The following is a 17,951-nucleotide window of genomic DNA, read 5'->3' as shown; positions in this document are numbered from 1 at the left end:
CGTGGGGTATACAGCACCTCCCTATCATCAGGCTGGTACATAGGATCAGAGCCTCTGCTGTGGAGGGGCACAGGGCAGGGGTATACAGCACCTCCCTATCATCAGGCTGGTACATAGGAGCAGAGCTGCTGCTGTGGAGGGACACGGGGCAGGGTTATACAGCACCCCCTATCATCAGGATGGTACACAGGAGCAGAGTCTCTGCTGTGGGGGGACACAGGGCTGTGCGGTATACAGCACCTCCCTATCATCAGGCTGGTACATAGGATCAGAGCCTCTGCTGTGGAGGGACACAGGGCAGGGGTATACAGCACCTCCCTATCATCAGGCTGGTACACATGAGCAGAGCCGCTGCTGTAGAGGGACACGTGGCCGTGGGGTATACAGCACCTCCCTATCATCATACTGGTACACAGGAGCAGAGCCTCTGCTGTGGAGGGACTCGGTAGTATTGAAATTGTGATCCAGTAAGGTGGCGCACTCAGAGTAGGATTAGCAAATAGAATTTAATAGAAGTCTAAAAACACAACGCGTTTCGGGGTTAAGAAAGCCCCTTTATCAAGTGAACAGAGACTGAGAAAGGTGATGGTACGCAGAAACATATAAGGAAGGGAGGTCAAATGTAGACAAGAACAATTCATTTAGTTGATGTTTTCCAGTTGTATAGTTCATAAACATATGGGAAGTACAATAATGGATCTATGTACAATAAAATATAGAATATCCACATAGATCAAACTGTTGTATATAAAAAACAGTTTTTAAATACCTAAAAATAAATATATGTATATATATAAACATATGAAAGAAGTATAAATAAATAAATGTACATAAATTTATATGAAGAGGATATATAGGCTCTCAGCCGTATTAGTGATAGTTTCTACTATAATTGTATAATGTCCTATCTTTCCTATAAATATAGTGCAAATAGAGACAGGGGGGAGAGGGAACACAGGTCATAATGGGCTGAGGCAGTTTCCTGGTCAGTATAAGAATGAATTAGAGTCAAATTGATAGGATTAGATAAATTAAAACAAAACATTGAATATACAGCATTTTTTAAAAAGATGGCCAGCTGTAGGGGGTATTTATTGGGCTTACCTATAACGGAGAGAGGATTCGGGTGCTCCGATCTCTTTAGGAATGTGGCGGGATGTATCGGCATTTATCTCATTCTGTCGGGGAGCGGCTCGCGCCATATTTTATTGTGCGCATGCGCAGACCTGGTACATAGGAGCAGAGCTGCTGCTGTGGAGGGACACAGGGAGGTGCTGTATACCCCACAGCCCTATCATCAGGCTGGTACATAGGAGCAGAGCCTCTGCTGTGGAGGGGCACAGGGCTGTGGGGTATACAGCACCCCCCTATCATCAGGCTGGTACACAGGAGCAGAGCCTCTGCTGTGGAGGGACCCAGGGCTGTGGGGTATACAGCACCTCCCTATCATCAGGCTGGTACACAGGAGCAGAGCCTCTGCTGCGGAGGGACACGGGGCCGTGGGGTATACAGCACCTCCCTATCATCAGGCTGGTACACTGGAGCAGAGTCTCTGCTGTGGAGGGGCACAGGGCAGGGGTATACAGCACCTCCCTATCATCAGGCTGGTACACAGGATCAGAGCCGCTGCTGTGGAGGGACACCGGGCTGTGGGGTATACAGCTCCTATTATCAGGCTGGTACACAGGAGCAGAGCCTCTGCTGTGGAGGGACCCAGGGCTGTGGGGTATACAGCACCTTCCTATTATCAGGCTGGTACACAGGAGCAGAGCCTCTGCTGTGGAGGGACACAGGGCCGTGGGCTATACAGCACCTCCCTATCATCATACTGGTACACAGGAGCAGAGCTGCTGCTGTGGAGGGACACGGGGCAGGAGTATACAAAACCTCCGTATCATCAGGCTGGTACATAGGAGCAGAGCCTCTGCTGTGGAGGGACACAGGGCAGGGGTATACAGCACCTCCCTATCATAATACTGGTACACAGGAGCAGAGCCTCTGCGGTGGAGGGACACAGGGCAGGGTTATACAGAATATCCCTATCATCAGGCTGGTACATAGGAGCAGAGCCTCTGCTGTGGAGGGACCCAGGGCTGTGGGATATACAGCACCTCCCTATCATCAGGCTGGTACACAAGAGCAGAGCTTCTGCTGTGGAGGGACACGGGGCAGGCGTATACAGCACCCCTTTATCATCAGGCTGGTACACAGGAGCAGAGCTGCTGCTGTGGAGGGGCACAGGGCAGGGGTATACAGCACCTCCCTATCATCAGGCTGCTACATAGGAGCAGAGCAGCTGCTGTGGAGGGGCACAGGGCAGGGGTATACAGCACCTCCCTATCATCAGGCTGGTACACAGGAGCAGAGCAGCTGCTGTGGAGGGACACCGAGCTGTGGGGTATACAGCCCCTATCATCAGGCTGGTACATAGCAGAGCAGCTGCAGTAGAGGGACACGGGGCCGTGGGGTATACAGCACCTCCCTATCATCAGGCTGGTACATAGGAGCAGAGCAGCTGCAGTAGAGGGACACGGGGCTGTGTGGTATACAGCACCTCCCTATCATCAGGCTGGTACATAGGAGCAGAGCCTCTGCTGTGGAGGGGCACAGGGCTGTGGGGTATACAGCACCTCCCTTTCATCAGGCTGGTACATAGGAGCAGAGCTTTTGCTGTGGAGGGACACAGGGCAGGGGTATACAGCACCTCCCTATCATCAGGCTGGTACACAGGATCAGAGCCTCTGCTGTGGAGGGGCACAGGGCTGTGGGGTATACAGCACCTTCCTATCATCAAGCTGGTACACAGGAGCAGAGCCGCTGCTGTAGAGGGACACCGGGCTGTGGGGTATACAGCACCTTCCTATCATCAGGCTGGTACACAGAAGCAGAGCCTCTGCTGTGGAGAGGCACAGGGCTGTGGGGTATAAAGCACCTCCCTATCACCAGGCTGGTACACAGAAGCAGAGCCTCTGCTGTGGAGGGGCACAGGGCTGTGGGGTATACAGCACCTCCCTATCATCAGGCTGGTACACAGGAACAGAGCCTCTGCTGTGGAGGGGCACAGGGCAGGGTTATACAAAAACTCCCTATCATCTAGCTGGTACACGGGAGCAGAGCCTCTGCTGTGGAGGGATCCAGGGCTGTGGGGTATACAGCACCTCCCTATCATCAGGCTGGTACATAGGAGCAGAGCAGCTGCTGTAGAGGGACACGGGGCCGTGGGGTATACAGCACCTCCCTATCATCAGGCTGGTACACAGCAGCAGAGCCTCTGCTGTGGAGGGGCACAGGGCTGTGGGGTATACAGCACCTTCCTATCATCAGGCTGGTACATAGGAGCAGAGCAGCTGCTGTAGAGGGACACGGGGCCGTGGGGTATACAGCACCTCCCTATCATCAGGCTGGTACATAGGAGCAGAGCAGCTGCTGTAGAGGGACACGGGGCCGTGGGGTATACAGCACCTCCCTTTCATCAGGCTGGTACACTGGAGCAGAGCCTCTGCTGTGGAGGGACACAGGGCTGTGGGGTATACAGCACCTTCTTATCATCAGGCTGGTACATAGGAGCAGAGCAGCTGCTGTAGAGGGACACGGGGCCGTGGGGTATACAGCACCTCCCTATCATCAGGCTGGTACATAGGAGCAGAGCAGCTGCTGTAGAGGGACACGGGGCCGTGGGGTATACAGCACCTCCCTTTCATCAGGCTGGTACACTGGAGCAGAGCCTCTGCTGTGGAGGGGCACAGGGCAGGGCTATACAGCACCTCCCTATCATCAGGCTGGTACACTGGAGCAGAGCCTCTGCTGTGGAGGGGCACAGGGCAGGGCTATACAGCACCTCCCTATCATCAGGCTGGTACACAGGAGCGGAGCTTCTGCTGTGGAGGGACACGGGGCCGTGGGGTATACAGCACCTCCCTTTCATCAGGCTGGTACACTGGAGCAGAGCCTCTGCTGTGGAGGGGCACAGGGCAGGGCTATACAGCACCTCCCTATCATCAGGCTGGTACATAGGAGCAGAGCAGCTGCTTTGGAGGGACACCGGGCTGTGGGGTGTACAGCACCTCCCTATCATCATACTGGTACACAGGAGCAGAGCCTCTGCTGTGGAGAGACACAGGGCAGGGTTATACAAAAACTCCCTATCATCTAGCTGGTACACAGGAGCAGAGCCTCTGCTGTGGAGGGATCCAGGGCTGTGGGGTTTACAGCACCTTCCTATCATCAAGCTGGTACACAGGAGCAGAGTCGCTGCTGTAGAGGGACACGGGGCCGTGGGGTATACAGCACCTCCCTATCATCAGGCTAGTACGCAGGAGCAGAGCCTCTGCTGTGGAGGGGCACAGGGCAGGGGTATACAGCACCTCCCTATCATCAGGCTGGTACACAGGAGCAGAGCTACTGCTGTGGAGGGACATAGGGCTGTGGGGTATACAGAACCTCCCTATCATCAGGCTGGTACACAGGAGCAGAGCTGCTGCTGTTGTGAAGTGACACAGGGCTGTGGGGTATACAGAACCTCCCTATCATCAGGCTGGTACACAGGAACAGAGCCTCTGCTGTGGAGGGGCTGGAGGCGCGCTCCTGTGTGCTGCTGTTGCTAGGCTCTGCTGTTGCGAGGGGAGGTGCGGGAGATGGAGTGTTACGTGCTCAGACAACCCTGGGCCACGGATTAGACTTGTTTCCCTTCTGCAGACAGCGGTGGTGGCGTCTCATTGTATCTCCAAAGGGCAGGAATCTGTAGTATCTGTATAGTGAGAGCCCCCCCGTAGTATCTGTATAGTGAGAGCCCCCCCGTAGTATCTGTATAGTGAGAGCCCCCCCGTAGTATCTGTATAGTGAGAGCCCCCCCGTAGTATCTGTATAGTGAGAGCCCCCCCGTAGTATCTGTATAGTGAGAGCCCCCCCGTAGTATCTGTATAGTGAGAGCCCCCCCGTAGTATCTGTATAGTGAGAGCCCCCCCGTAGTATCTGTATAGTGAGAGCCCCCCCGTAGTATCTGTATAGTGAGAGCCCCCCCGTAGTATCTGTATAGTGAGAGCCCCCCCGTAGTATCTGTATAGTGAGAGCCCCCCCGTAGTATCTGTATAGTGAGAGCCCCCCCGTAGTATCTGTATAGTGAGAGCCCCCCCGTAGTATCTGTATAGTGAGAGCCCCCCCGTAGTATCTGTATAGTGAGAGCCCCCCCGTAGTATCTGTATAGTGAGAGCCCCCCCGTAGTATCTGTATAGTGAGAGCCCCCCCGTAGTATCTGTATAGTGAGAGCCCCCCCGTAGTATCTGTATAGTGAGAGCCCCCCCGTAGTATCTGTATAGTGAGAGCCCCCCCGTAGTATCTGTATAGTGAGAGCCCCCCCGTAGTATCTGTATAGTGAGAGCCCCCCCGTAGTATCTGTATAGTGAGAGCCCCCCCGTAGTATCTGTATAGTGAGAGCCCCCCCGTAGTATCTGTATAGTGAGAGCCCCCCCGTAGTATCTGTATAGTGAGAGCCCCCCCGTAGTATCTGTATAGTGAGAGCCCCCCCGTAGTATCTGTATAGTGAGAGCCCCCCCGTAGTATCTGTATAGTGAGAGCCCCCCCGTAGTATCTGTATAGTGAGAGCCCCCCCGTAGTATCTGTATAGTGAGAGCCCCCCCGTAGTATCTGTATAGTGAGAGCCCCCCTGTAGTATCTGTATAGTGAGAGCCCCCCTGTAGTATCTGTATAGTGAGAGCCCCCCTGTAGTATCTGTATAGTGAGAGCCCCCCTGTAGTATCTGTATAGTGAGAGCCCCCCTGTAGTATCTGTATAGTGAGAGCCCCCCTGTAGTATCTGTATAGTGAGAGCCCCCCTGTAGTATCTGTATAGTGAGAGCCCCCCTGTAGTATCTGTATAGTGAGAGCCCCCCTGTAGTATCTGTATAGTGAGAGCCCCCCCTGTAGTATCTGTATAGTGAGAGCCCCCCTGTAGTATCTGTATAGTGAGAGCCCCCCTGTAGTATCTGTATAGTGAGAGCCCCCCCTGTAGTATCTGTATAGTGAGAGCCCCCCCTGTAGTATCTGTATAGTGAGAGCCCCCCCTGTAGTATCTGTATAGTGAGAGCCCCCCCTGTAGTATCTGTATAGTGAGAGCCCCCCCTGTAGTATCTGTATAGTGAGAGCCCCCCCCTGTAGTATCTGTATAGTGAGAGCCCCCCCCTGTAGTATCTGTATAGTGAGAGCCCCCCCCTGTAGTATCTGTATAGTGAGAGCCCCCCCCTGTAGTATCTGTATAGTGAGAGCCCCCCCCTGTAGTATCTGTATAGTGAGAGCCCCCCCTGTAGTATCTGTATAGTGAGAGCCCCCCCCTGTAGTATCTGTATAGTGAGAGCCCCCCCTGTAGTATCTGTATAGTGAGAGCCCCCCCCTGTAGTATCTGTATAGTGAGAGCCCCCCCCTGTAGTATCTGTATAGTGAGAGCCCCCCCCTGTAGTATCTGTATAGTGAGAGCCCCCCCCTGTAGTATCTGTATAGTGAGAGCCCCCCCCTGTAGTATCTGTATAGTGAGAGCCCCCCCCTGTAGTATCTGTATAGTGAGAGCCCCCCCCTGTAGTATCTGTATAGTGAGAGCCCCCCCCTGTAGTATCTGTATAGTGAGAGCCCCCCCCTGTAGTATCTGTATAGTGAGAGCCCCCCCCTGTAGTATCTGTATAGTGAGAGCCCCCCCCTGTAGTATCTGTATAGTGAGAGCCCCCCCTGTAGTATCTGTATAGTGAGAGCCCCCCCCTGTAGTATCTGTATAGTGAGAGCCCCCCCCTGTAGTATCTGTATAGTGAGAGCCCCCCCCTGTAGTATCTGTATAGTGAGAGCCCCCCCCTGTAGTATCTGTATAGTGAGAGCCCCCCCCTGTAGTATCTGTATAGTGAGAGCCCCCCCCTGTAGTATCTGTATAGTGAGAGCCCCCCCCTGTAGTATCTGTATAGTGAGAGCCCCCCCCTGTAGTATCTGTATAGTGAGAGCCCCCCCCTGTAGTATCTGTATAGTGAGAGCCCCCCCCTGTAGTATCTGTATAGTGAGAGCCCCCCCTGTAGTATCTGTATAGTGAGAGCCCCCCCCTGTAGTATCTGTATAGTGAGAGCCCCCCCCTGTAGTATCTGTATAGTGAGAGCCCCCCCCTGTAGTATCTGTATAGTGAGAGCCCCCCCCTGTAGTATCTGTATAGTGAGAGCCCCCCCCTGTAGTATCTGTATAGTGAGAGCCCCCCCCTGTAGTATCTGTATAGTGAGAGCCCCCCCCTGTAGTATCTGTATAGTGAGAGCCCCCCCCTGTAGTATCTGTATAGTGAGAGCCCCCCCCTGTAGTATCTGTATAGTGAGAGCCCCCCCCTGTAGTATCTGTATAGTGAGAGCCCCCCCTGTAGTATCTGTATAGTGAGAGCCCCCCCCTGTAGTATCTGTATAGTGAGAGCCCCCCCCTGTAGTATCTGTATAGTGAGAGCCCCCCCCTGTAGTATCTGTATAGTGAGAGCCCCCCCCTGTAGTATCTGTATAGTGAGAGCCCCCCCCTGTAGTATCTGTATAGTGAGAGCCCCCCCCTGTAGTATCTGTATAGTGAGAGCCCCCCCCTGTAGTATCTGTATAGTGAGAGCCCCCCCCTGTAGTATCTGTATAGTGAGAGCCCCCCCTGTAGTATCTGTATAGTGAGAGCCCCCCCTGTAGTATCTGTATAGTGAGAGCCCCCCCTGTAGTATCTGTATAGTGAGAGCCCCCCCTGTAGTATCTGTATAGTGAGAGCCCCCCCTGTAGTATCTGTATAGTGAGAGCCCCCCCTGTAGTATCTGTATAGTGAGAGCCCCCCCTGTAGTATCTGTATAGTGAGAGCCCCCCCTGTAGTATCTGTATAGTGAGAGCCCCCCCTGTAGTATCTGTATAGTGAGAGCCCCCCCTGTAGTATCTGTATAGTGAGAGCCCCCCCTGTAGTATCTGTATAGTGAGAGCCCCCCTGTAGTATCTGTATAGTGAGAGCCCCCCCTGTAGTATCTGTATAGTGAGAGCCCCCCCTGTAGTATCTGTATAGTGAGAGCCCCCCCTGTAGTATCTGTATAGTGAGAGCCCCCCCTGTAGTATCTGTATAGTGAGAGCCCCCCCTGTAGTATCTGTATAGTGAGAGCCCCCCCTGTAGTATCTGTATAGTGAGAGCCCCCCCTGTAGTATCTGTATAGTGAGAGCCCCCCCTGTAGTATCTGTATAGTGAGAGCCCCCCTGTAGTATCTGTATAGTGAGAGCCCCCCTGTAGTATCTGTATAGTGAGAGCCCCCCCTGTAGTATCTGTATAGTGAGAGCCCCCCCTGTAGTATCTGTATAGTGAGAGCCCCCCCTGTAGTATCTGTATAGTGAGAGCCCCCCCTGTAGTATCTGTATAGTGAGAGCCCCCCTGTAGTATCTGTATAGTGAGAGCCCCCCTGTAGTATCTGTATAGTGAGAGCCCCCCCTGTAGTATCTGTATAGTGAGAGCCCCCCCTGTAGTATCTGTATAGTGAGAGCCCCCCCTGTAGTATCTGTATAGTGAGAGCCCCCCCTGTAGTATCTGTATAGTGAGAGCCCCCCTGTAGTATCTGTATAGTGAGAGCCCCCCCTGTAGTATCTGTATAGTGAGAGCCCCCCCTGTAGTATCTGTATAGTGAGAGCCCCCCCTGTAGTATCTGTATAGTGAGAGCCCCCCTGTAGTATCTGTATAGTGAGAGCCCCCCCTGTAGTATCTGTATAGTGAGAGCCCCCCCTGTAGTATCTGTATAGTGAGAGCCCCCCTGTAGTATCTGTATAGTGAGAGCCCCCCCTGTAGTATCTGTATAGTGAGAGCCCCCCCTGTAGTATCTGTATAGTGAGAGCCCCCCCTGTAGTATCTGTATAGTGAGAGCCCCCCCTGTAGTATCTGTATAGTGAGAGCCCCCCCTGTAGTATCTGCATAGTGAGAGCCCCCCCTGTAGTATCTGCATAGTGAGAGCCCCCCGTAGTATCTGCATAGTGAGAGCCCCCCTGTAGTATCTGCATAGTGAGAGCCCCCCCTGTAGTATCTGCATAGTGAGAGCCCCCCTGTAGTATCTGCATAGTGAGAGCCCCCCCGTAGTATCTGCATAGTGAGAGCCCCCCCTGTAGTATCTGCATAGTGAGAGCCCCCCCTGTAGTATCTGCATAGTGAGAGCCCCCCCTGTAGTATCTGCATAGTGAGAGCCCCCCTGTAGTATCTGCATAGTGAGAGCCCCCCCTGTAGTATCTGCATAGTGAGAGCCCCCCCTGTAGTATCTGCATAGTGAGAGCCCCCCCTGTAGTATCTGCATAGTGAGAGCCCCCCCTGTAGTATCTGTATAGTGAGAGCCCCCCCTGTAGTATCTGTATAGTGAGAGCCCCCCCTGTAGTATCTGTATAGTGAGAGCCCCCCTCCCGTGTACAGTCTCCTCTCCCCAGGATGAAATGGCTGATAACGGAGAGTAATAGATTGTATTTGGCTGCACACATACATACATGTAATCACTCTCTAGATGGGGGTCTCACCAGTGTAAAGGTGGTCTCCTGACTATAAGCTTGGTGAAGAGACCCATAGCGCCCCCTAGTGTATGGTATTGAGGGGGTAGGGAGCTGTACACCGTCTAGTTCAGTGATGGCGAACCTTTTAGCGACCGAGTGCCCAAAAAATGCAACCCAAACCCCCCCTTATTTATTGCGAGGTGCCAACCAAAAATGAAAGCAGTAAGTTATTGCTCCCTGTTTTTCAACAACTTTCAATCAGATTGGCCTCCTGGGGACAGCAACACAGTAGAAAGATGGAAAATCTGCATCAGTTTAGCTTCTTTCCAGTGTCCCTCTGTACACACAGAATCCTCCAAAGATAATCCGGCCCTGTCTACTCATTCTCCCTCTTCCTACAGTTTGAAGCAGAGAAATATATCTGAAGTATCAAAATATATCTTTAAAGCAGCATCTTTTAAGTGGCTTGCAACTGCAGGAAGATTCTTTGAGTCCTGTCTGGTGTGCTGGGGTGATGGCCCGGGTGCCCACAGAAAGGGCTCTGAGTGCTGCATCTGGCACCCGTGCCATAGGTTCGCCACCACTGTTACATCACTTTGAAATTTATACTCTGTGATCTCAGAGGGGTCTTCTATGTAATTGATTATATATAATTTGGTGATGGATGTGGAATAGACCATGATCACTATCCGTCAGCCGCCTGCACCACTGTGTGTGTGGTGGCCGTGCTGGGGTACTGCATGCAGTCCAGTGGGTGAATCTGGTAGGTCGCCCGCTGTCCAACATAACAGAACATGTCTGTATGAGTGTTGGGGGGATGCTCCCCCTCTTCTCTGATGTATTTGGGGGGGGGGGGTTGCTCCCCCTCTTTGGGACCAATTTGGAATGCATTGTGCAGTGCTTCATAATCTGTATGCGCTATATAAATAAAGAATTGTTATTATTTAGGGGGTTGCTCCCCCTTTCCCGCTGCATTTCTGGGGCTCCTCCCCCTCTTGTCTGCTGTATTTGGGGGGAGGGGTTGTTCCCCCTCTTGTCTGCTGTATTTGGGGGGAGGGGTTGCTACCCCTCTTGTCTGCTGTATTTGGGGGGAGGGGTTGCTCCCCCTCTTGTCTGCTGTATTTGGGGGGAGGGGTTGCTACCCCTCTTGTCTGCTGTATTTGGGGGGAGGGGTTGCTCCCCCTCTTGTCTGCTGTATTTGGGGGAGGGCTTGCTCCCCCTCTTGTCTGCTGTATTTGGGGGGAGGGCTTGCTCCCCCTCTTGTCTGCTGTATTTGGGGGGGGGGCGGGTTTGCTCCTCCTCTTTTCTGCTTCATTTGGGGTGATGCTCCCCCTTTATTCTGTATTTGGGGGGGGGGTTTGCTCTCCCTCTTGTCTGCTGTATTTGGGCGGGGGGGGGGGGGGGGTTGCTCCCTCTCTTTTCTGCTTCATTTGGGGTGTTGTTCCCCCTCTATTCTGCTGTATTTGGGGGCGAGGGTTGCTCCCCCTCTATTCTGCTGTAGTTGGGGGGGGGGGGGGTTTGCTCCCCCTCTTTCCCGTTGCATTTCCCGGGGCTGCTCCCCCTCTTGTCTGCTTTATTTGGGGGGTTGCTCCCCTCTGTTCTGCTGTATTGGCCCTCCTCTCTTCTCGGCTGTATTTGGGGGGAGGGCTTGCTCCCCCTCTTGTCTACTGTATTTGGGGGGAGGGCTTGCTCCCCCTCTTGTCTACTGTATTTGGGGGGAGGGCTTGCTCCCCCTCTTGTCTGCTGTATTTGGGGGGAGGGCTTGCTCCCCCTCTTGTCTGCTGTATTTGGGGGGAGGGCTTGCTCCCCCTCTTGTCTGCTGTATTTGGGGGGGGGGCGGGTTTGCTCCTCCTCTTTTCTGCTTCATTTGGGGTGATGCTCCCCCTTTATTCTGTATTTGGGGGGGGGGGGTTTGCTCTCCCTCTTGTCTGCTGTATTTGGGTGGGGGGGGGGGGTTGCTCCCTCTCTTTTCTGCTTCATTTGGGGTGTTGTTCCCCCTCTATTCTGCTGTATTTGGGGGCGAGGGTTGCTCCCCCTCTATTCTGCTGTAGTTGGGGGGGGGGGGGGTTTGCTCCCCCTCTTTCCCGTTGCATTTCCCGGGGCTGCTCCCCCTCTTGTCTGCTTTATTTGGGGGGTTGCTCCCCTCTGTTCTGCTGTATTGGCCCTCCTCTCTTCTCGGCTGTATTTGGGGGGGTTGCATTCCCTCTATTCTGCTGTATTGCCCCCCCCCCCCCCTCTTCTCGGCTGTATTTGGTGGGTGCTCCCCGTCTCCTGTGTTGCAGGCGTGTCCCGCCCTGTGTCCTGGGAGCCTGTTGCTGGGTGCAGGGAGTAGATGTGTCCCCTTGTGGACGCTCCTGCGCGCTGCACCCCCTCCATGACATCACTGTGTTCCTGCGCTGCGGCTGACATGTAAGGTGTGTGTTCAGCCCGGCCGCCCTCTTGCAGCGCTCCATTTTCTCCTCTTCCTGTGTCACCAGCGGCTCATTGATTACAACGCTGTCTGCGGGGGCTCATTCGCTCCCTGGGGGGCGCATCTATTAGTCGTGGCCAGAGAGCAGCTGCTTCTATCTCAGTCATCACATGCACAACATCGGGGGAAGGTGCAGCCGGAACAAGACGGGTGTGATCCCCCCAGCATGTCCGCTGCCCCCCGCCTGCTTCCAATGTGGACCCGGTGCGGGAGGAGAGCGGAGGGATGCTGAGGAAGCTCATCTGCCAAAGGATATGCACCAGTAAGAGGCTTCATTCTCCCAGCATTGTGTCTCCATCCTGCAGATGATGGGAGTGATAGGGCCCGGCAGCCTCCGCCGCCATCATGACAGCAGCCCCTGCTCCCTGGTGACAGCTCCTTTGTCTCCTCGCTGCCTATAATGGAGGAGACGACTCTGCTGCTGGATGGAGACACAAGACTGCAGCAACATAGACCCCGAGGAGATGGAGGATCTGCACCTGTGTGTATAGTGTGTGTATACTGTGTTAGGGTTTAGAGTGGGGATAGTGTGTATATGCTGTGTGTGTGTGTGTGTGGGGGGGTATAGAGTGGGGATAGTGTGTATATACTGTGTGTGGGTTTAGATGGTGTGTGTGTATACTGTGTGTATAGTGTGTATTCTGTGTGTGTGTGTTGGTGTTAACATATAACGTCTCTCTAATGTGTGTGACTGTGTTATAGGGCGTGTGGTGCTTTGTATATCTGCACATATGTAATTCTCCATGTGTAATGTGTGTAGTATCTTGGGGTTATGTGTTGTTGCACATGTATGTTGCATGTCTGTGTATTTATGTGTCCAGTAGTATCTCTGGTATGTAATACATCTCTGGGTGTGAGTAGTAGTATATATATGTATAGCAGCACCTCTGGGGGATAGTAGTATATATGTGTATAGCAGCACCTTTTGGGTGTGAGTAATGGTATATATGTATATAGCAGCACCTCTGGGTGTGAGTAGTAGTATATATGTGAATAGTAGCACCTCTGGGTGTGAGTAGTAGTATATATGTGTATAGCAGCACCTTTGGGTGTGAGTAGTAGTATATATGTGTATAGCAGCACCTCTGGGTGTGAGTAGTAGTATATATGCGTATGGTAGCACCTCTGGGTGTGAGTAGTAGTATATATGTGTATAGTAGCACCTCTGGGTGTGAGTAGTAGTATATATGTGTATAGTAGCACCTCTGGGTGTGAGTAGTAGTATATATGTGTATAGCAGCACCTCTGGGTGTGAGTAGTAGTATACAGGCGGTCCCCTACTTAAGGACACCCGACTTACAGACAACCCATAGTTACAGACAGACCCCTCTGACGTCTGGTGAAGCTTTCTGAATGCTTTACTATATTCCTAGATTGTAATGATCAGCTGTAAGGTGTCTGTAATGAAGCTTTATTGATAATCTTTGGTCCCACTACAGCAAAAAATGTTTAAACTCCAATTGTCACTGGGGCCAAATTTTTTGTTGTCTGGATCTACAATTATAAAATATACAGTTTCGACTTACATACAAATTCAACTTAAGAACAAACCTCCGGACCCTATCTTGTACGTAACCCGGGGACTGCCTGTATATGTGTATAGCAGCACCTTTGGGTGTGAGTAGTAGTATATATGTGTATAGTAGCACCTCTGGGTGTGAGTAGTAGTATATATGTGTATAGCAGCACCTCTGGGTGTGAGTAGTAGTATATATATGTATAGCAGCACCTCTGGGTGTGAGTAGTAGTATATATGTGTATAGTAGCACCTCTGGGTGTGAGTAGTAGTATATATGTGTATAGCAGCACCTCTGGGTGTGAGTAATGGTATATATGTGTATAGTAGCACCTCTGGGTGTGAATAGTAGTATATATGTGTATAGCAGCACCTCTGGGTGTGAGTAGTAGTATATATGTGTATAGCAGCACCTCTGGGTGTGAGTAGTAGTATATATGTGTATAGTAGCACCTCTGGGTGTGAGTAGTAGTATATATGTGTATAGCAGCACCTCTGGGTGTGAGTAGTCGTATATATGTGTATAGCAGCACCTCTGGGTGTGAGTAGTAGCATATATATGTGTATAGCAGCACCTCTGGGTGTGAGTAGTAGCATATATATGTGTATAGCAGCACCTCTGGGTGTGAGTAGTAGCATATATATGTGTACAGTGTATATCTCTTCCATACTCTTGTAGTATGTATCGTACGGAGTTGAGCCTCTTTACGCCAGCTGGATCTTTTCTCCTGGTTATTGGGATCCCCCGGGGTCTGGGGTGCAGTTTGTGTGATGGGTGCAGTGAGCCCCCCCACGGTAACATCACACCCCTCGGAGCTCACGGCTTGGGCCTCCTATGGATGCATTGATGATACGGTAATAATGATTATGATGCATGTATGGAAGCCGCAAACATTCGGTTCTTAGGTTCTTGTGTAGGTATTGGGTCGCCTCTGTGTTGAGTATCCAGGTCTTTTCTGTATTTTCCTTCTTTCCCCCCAATTTTCACCGCTTTTTTCCGTTCTGTGTGATTGATTCTCCTCTCGCTCCTCATCTGATATTGGGGATCTAGTGGGTGTGGCTTCTCCTCTGGCCACACCCTTATTTTCTGGTGAATCTGCCCCCTCGATTTCCTGAAAAATACTGTACACATTCACATAGAATTCCAAACTCACTAAAACCTCATGATCCTATTTTTCAGATAAAAACTTTGACGATGAAGATTCTGTTGATGGGAACAGACCGTCGTCTGCCAGCTCCACCGCTTCCTCTAAGATGCCACCACCTGCCCGCAAACCGGTGACTATGGGGACAACGCGGAGGCCGGGGACATCTGCAGTGGCCCCCAAACCTGGAGGTGAGTGTCCGTCGCGGTACGAGTCCCATTCTGCAGGAGGAAAGCAGCCCGGAGGCTCCTGCTACTTCCAGGATCTGATGTCTTCACAGATGTCACTACACATAAGAGAAATCAATACATCCCACAGGGAAGAGGGGGTGTACGTCCTCCGGATTTGGTTTCATTTGTGTTTATAACTTCACTGAGAAGTAGGCCCCCCATCCCCTTCATGCCCCCGATTATGTAAGAGGTGAAAGGTTACTGATGATTGCAAGAAAACAGAACCTGTCTGATATATGGATTCCTAGTATCACAGTACTGAAAGAGGACGTGTCAACCCCCCAAAAGACCCCCACCAAATATGTCCCCCACATTATCCACCCTCAGCCCTATTCTAGCAATGACATTTAAAAAAAAAAAAAAATTTAGGTTGGCAAAGTTAGTTATACTCAATCAGACCTTTTACCAAATAAGAGGTCGTATCCTGTCCACTGTAGGTCGGCCTTATTCATGAGGGAGCCGGCCGACACACCCCCTTTCACCTCTGCCACGCCCCTTTCACCTTTGCCACGCCCCTGTCAGCGGGGACCTGTAAGAATAGCCGGCAGCAGCGCATATATTGCGCTATTGCCGCCAGCTCTCTGATGCGGCGACGTGCTTATTCACAGCGCTGGCTGAATTTTATATGTATTTGCATTGCAGAGAGCTGGCGGCAATAACGCAATATATGCGCTGCTGCCGGCTATTCTTACAGGTCCCCGCTGACAGGGGCATGGAGGGGGTGTGTCGGCCGCCCCCCTCATGAATAAGGCCAGGGGACAGTATACGAAGATCCGAACTCTTATTTGGTAAGAGGTCGGTTCGATTAAAACCAACTTTGCCAACCTAAATATTTTTTTTTAGATGTCATTGCTGGAAATGAACTGGGGGAGGATTATGGGGGCCTTTTGAGGGGGTGACATGTCCTCTTTAAGGGTAAAAAGAGAAGCAGTGCTGATCCAGAGGCATCCCCACTCCTCCTGACCCTGTACCATGTATCATCCATAACATGTGATATTATTACACTGCAGACATCCCAGCCCCTCCTGACCCTGTACCATGTATCATCCATAACATGTGATATTATTACACTGCAGACATCCCGGCCCCTCCTGACCCTGTACCATGCATCATCCATAACATGTGATATTATTACACTGCAGACATCCCGGCCCCTCCTGACACTGTACCATGTATCATCCATAACATGTGATATTATTACACTGCAGACATCCCAGCCCCTCCTGACCCTGTACCATGTATCATCCATAACATGTGATATTATTACACTGCAGACATCCCAGCCCCTCCTGACCCTGTACCATGTATCATCCATAACATGTGATATTATTACACTGCTGACATCCTGGCCCCTCCTGACCCTGTACCATGTATCATCCATAACATGTGATATTATTACACTGCTGACATCCTGGCCCCTCCTGACCCTGTACCATGTATCATCCATAACATGTGATATTATTACACTGCAGACATCCCGGCCCCTCCTGATCCTGTACCATGTATCATCCATAACGTGATATTATTACACTGCAGACATCCCGGCCCCTCCTGATCCTGTACCATGTATCATCCATAACATGTGATATTATTACACTGCAGACATCCCTGCTCCTCCTGACCCTGTACTATGTATCATCCATAACATGTGATATTATTACACCGCAGACATCCCGGCCCCTCCTGACGCTGTACCATGTATCATCCATAACATGTGATATTATTACACTGCAGACATCCCAGCCCCTCCTGACCCTGTACCATGTATCATCCATAACATGTGATATTATTACACTGCAGACATCCCGGCCCCTCCTGACCCTGTACCATGCATCATCCATAACATGTGATATTATTACACTGCAGACATCCCGGCCCCTCCTGACCCTGTACCATGTATCATCCATAACATGTGATATTATTACACTGCAGACATCCCGACTCCTCCTAATCCTGTACCATGTATCATCCATAACATGTGATATTATTACACTGCAGACATCCCGGCTCCTCCTGACCCTGTACCATGTATCATCCATAACATGTGATATTATTACACTGCTGACATCCTGGCCCCTCCTGACCCTGTACCATGTATCATCCATAACATGTGATATTATTACACTGCTGACATCCTGGCCCCTCCTGACCCTGTACCATGTATCATCCATAACATGTGATATTATTACACTGCAGACATCCCGGCCCCTCCTGATCCTGTACCATGTATCATCCATAACGTGATATTATTACACTGCAGACATCCCGGCCCCTCCTGATCCTGTACCATGTATCATCCATAACATGTGATATTATTACACTGCAGACATCCCTGCTCCTCCTGACCCTGTACTATGTATCATCCATAACATGTGATATTATTACACCGCAGACATCCCGGCCCCTCCTGACGCTGTACCATGTATCATCCATAACATGTGATATTATTACACTGCAGACATCCCGGCCCCTCCTGACCCTGTACCATGTATCATCCATAACATGTGATATTATTACACTGCAGACATCCCAGCCCCTCCTGACCCTGTACCATGTATCATCCATAACATGTGATATTATTACACTGCAGACATCCCAGCCCCTCCTGACCCTGTACCATGTATCATCCATAACATGTGATATTATTACACTGCAGACATCCCGACTCCTCCTAATCCTGTACCATGTATCATCCATAACATGTGATATTATTACACTGCAGACATCCCGGCTCCTCCTGACCCTGCACCATGTATCATCCATAACATGTGATATTATTACACTGCAGACATCCCAGCCCCTCCTGACACTGTACCATGTATCATCCATAACATGTGATCTTATTACACTGCAGACATCCCTGCTCCTCCTGACCCTGTACCATGTATTTGCCATCAGTTCTTCCTGTGGTAATAAGGTCCTTAGTGTTTGTCTTCTGAATGTTGCAGGAGCCAAGGAAGGTGCAGGAGCAGTAGATGAGGAGGACTTCATCAGAGCCTTTGAGGACGTACCCACCGTGCAGGTAAGAGCGGCTCTGGGTCAACCCAAAGTGAAACAATGGGTCAGTAAAACTGGCAAAAGTGTTCGGTGCTATGAAATGGCTCCAAAA

At 51.3% G+C, this 17,951-nt stretch overlaps 1 protein-coding gene across 1 annotated transcript in view; it reads left to right on the top strand.

Annotated features, from left to right (window-relative positions):
- The window catches only part of CLASP1 (cytoplasmic linker associated protein 1), a 93,742-nt gene that overhangs the window by 33,290 nt on the left and 42,501 nt on the right, over positions 1–17,951 (top strand). Inside the window, exons 9-10 of the mRNA XM_072122058.1 lie at positions 14,648–14,803; positions 17,791–17,864. Coding sequence (XP_071978159.1) covers positions 14,648–14,803; positions 17,791–17,864 — 230 coding nt within the window. The remainder of the gene's footprint in view (positions 1–14,647; positions 14,804–17,790; positions 17,865–17,951) is intronic.

Source organism: Engystomops pustulosus, chromosome 8, assembly GCF_040894005.1.
Source record: "Engystomops pustulosus chromosome 8, aEngPut4.maternal, whole genome shotgun sequence".
In the NCBI taxonomy this organism is placed as follows: Eukaryota; Metazoa; Chordata; class Amphibia; order Anura; family Leptodactylidae; genus Engystomops; species Engystomops pustulosus.
The sequence above is the reverse complement of the archived record's forward strand: the minus strand, read 5'-3'. Positions and strand labels throughout refer to the sequence as shown.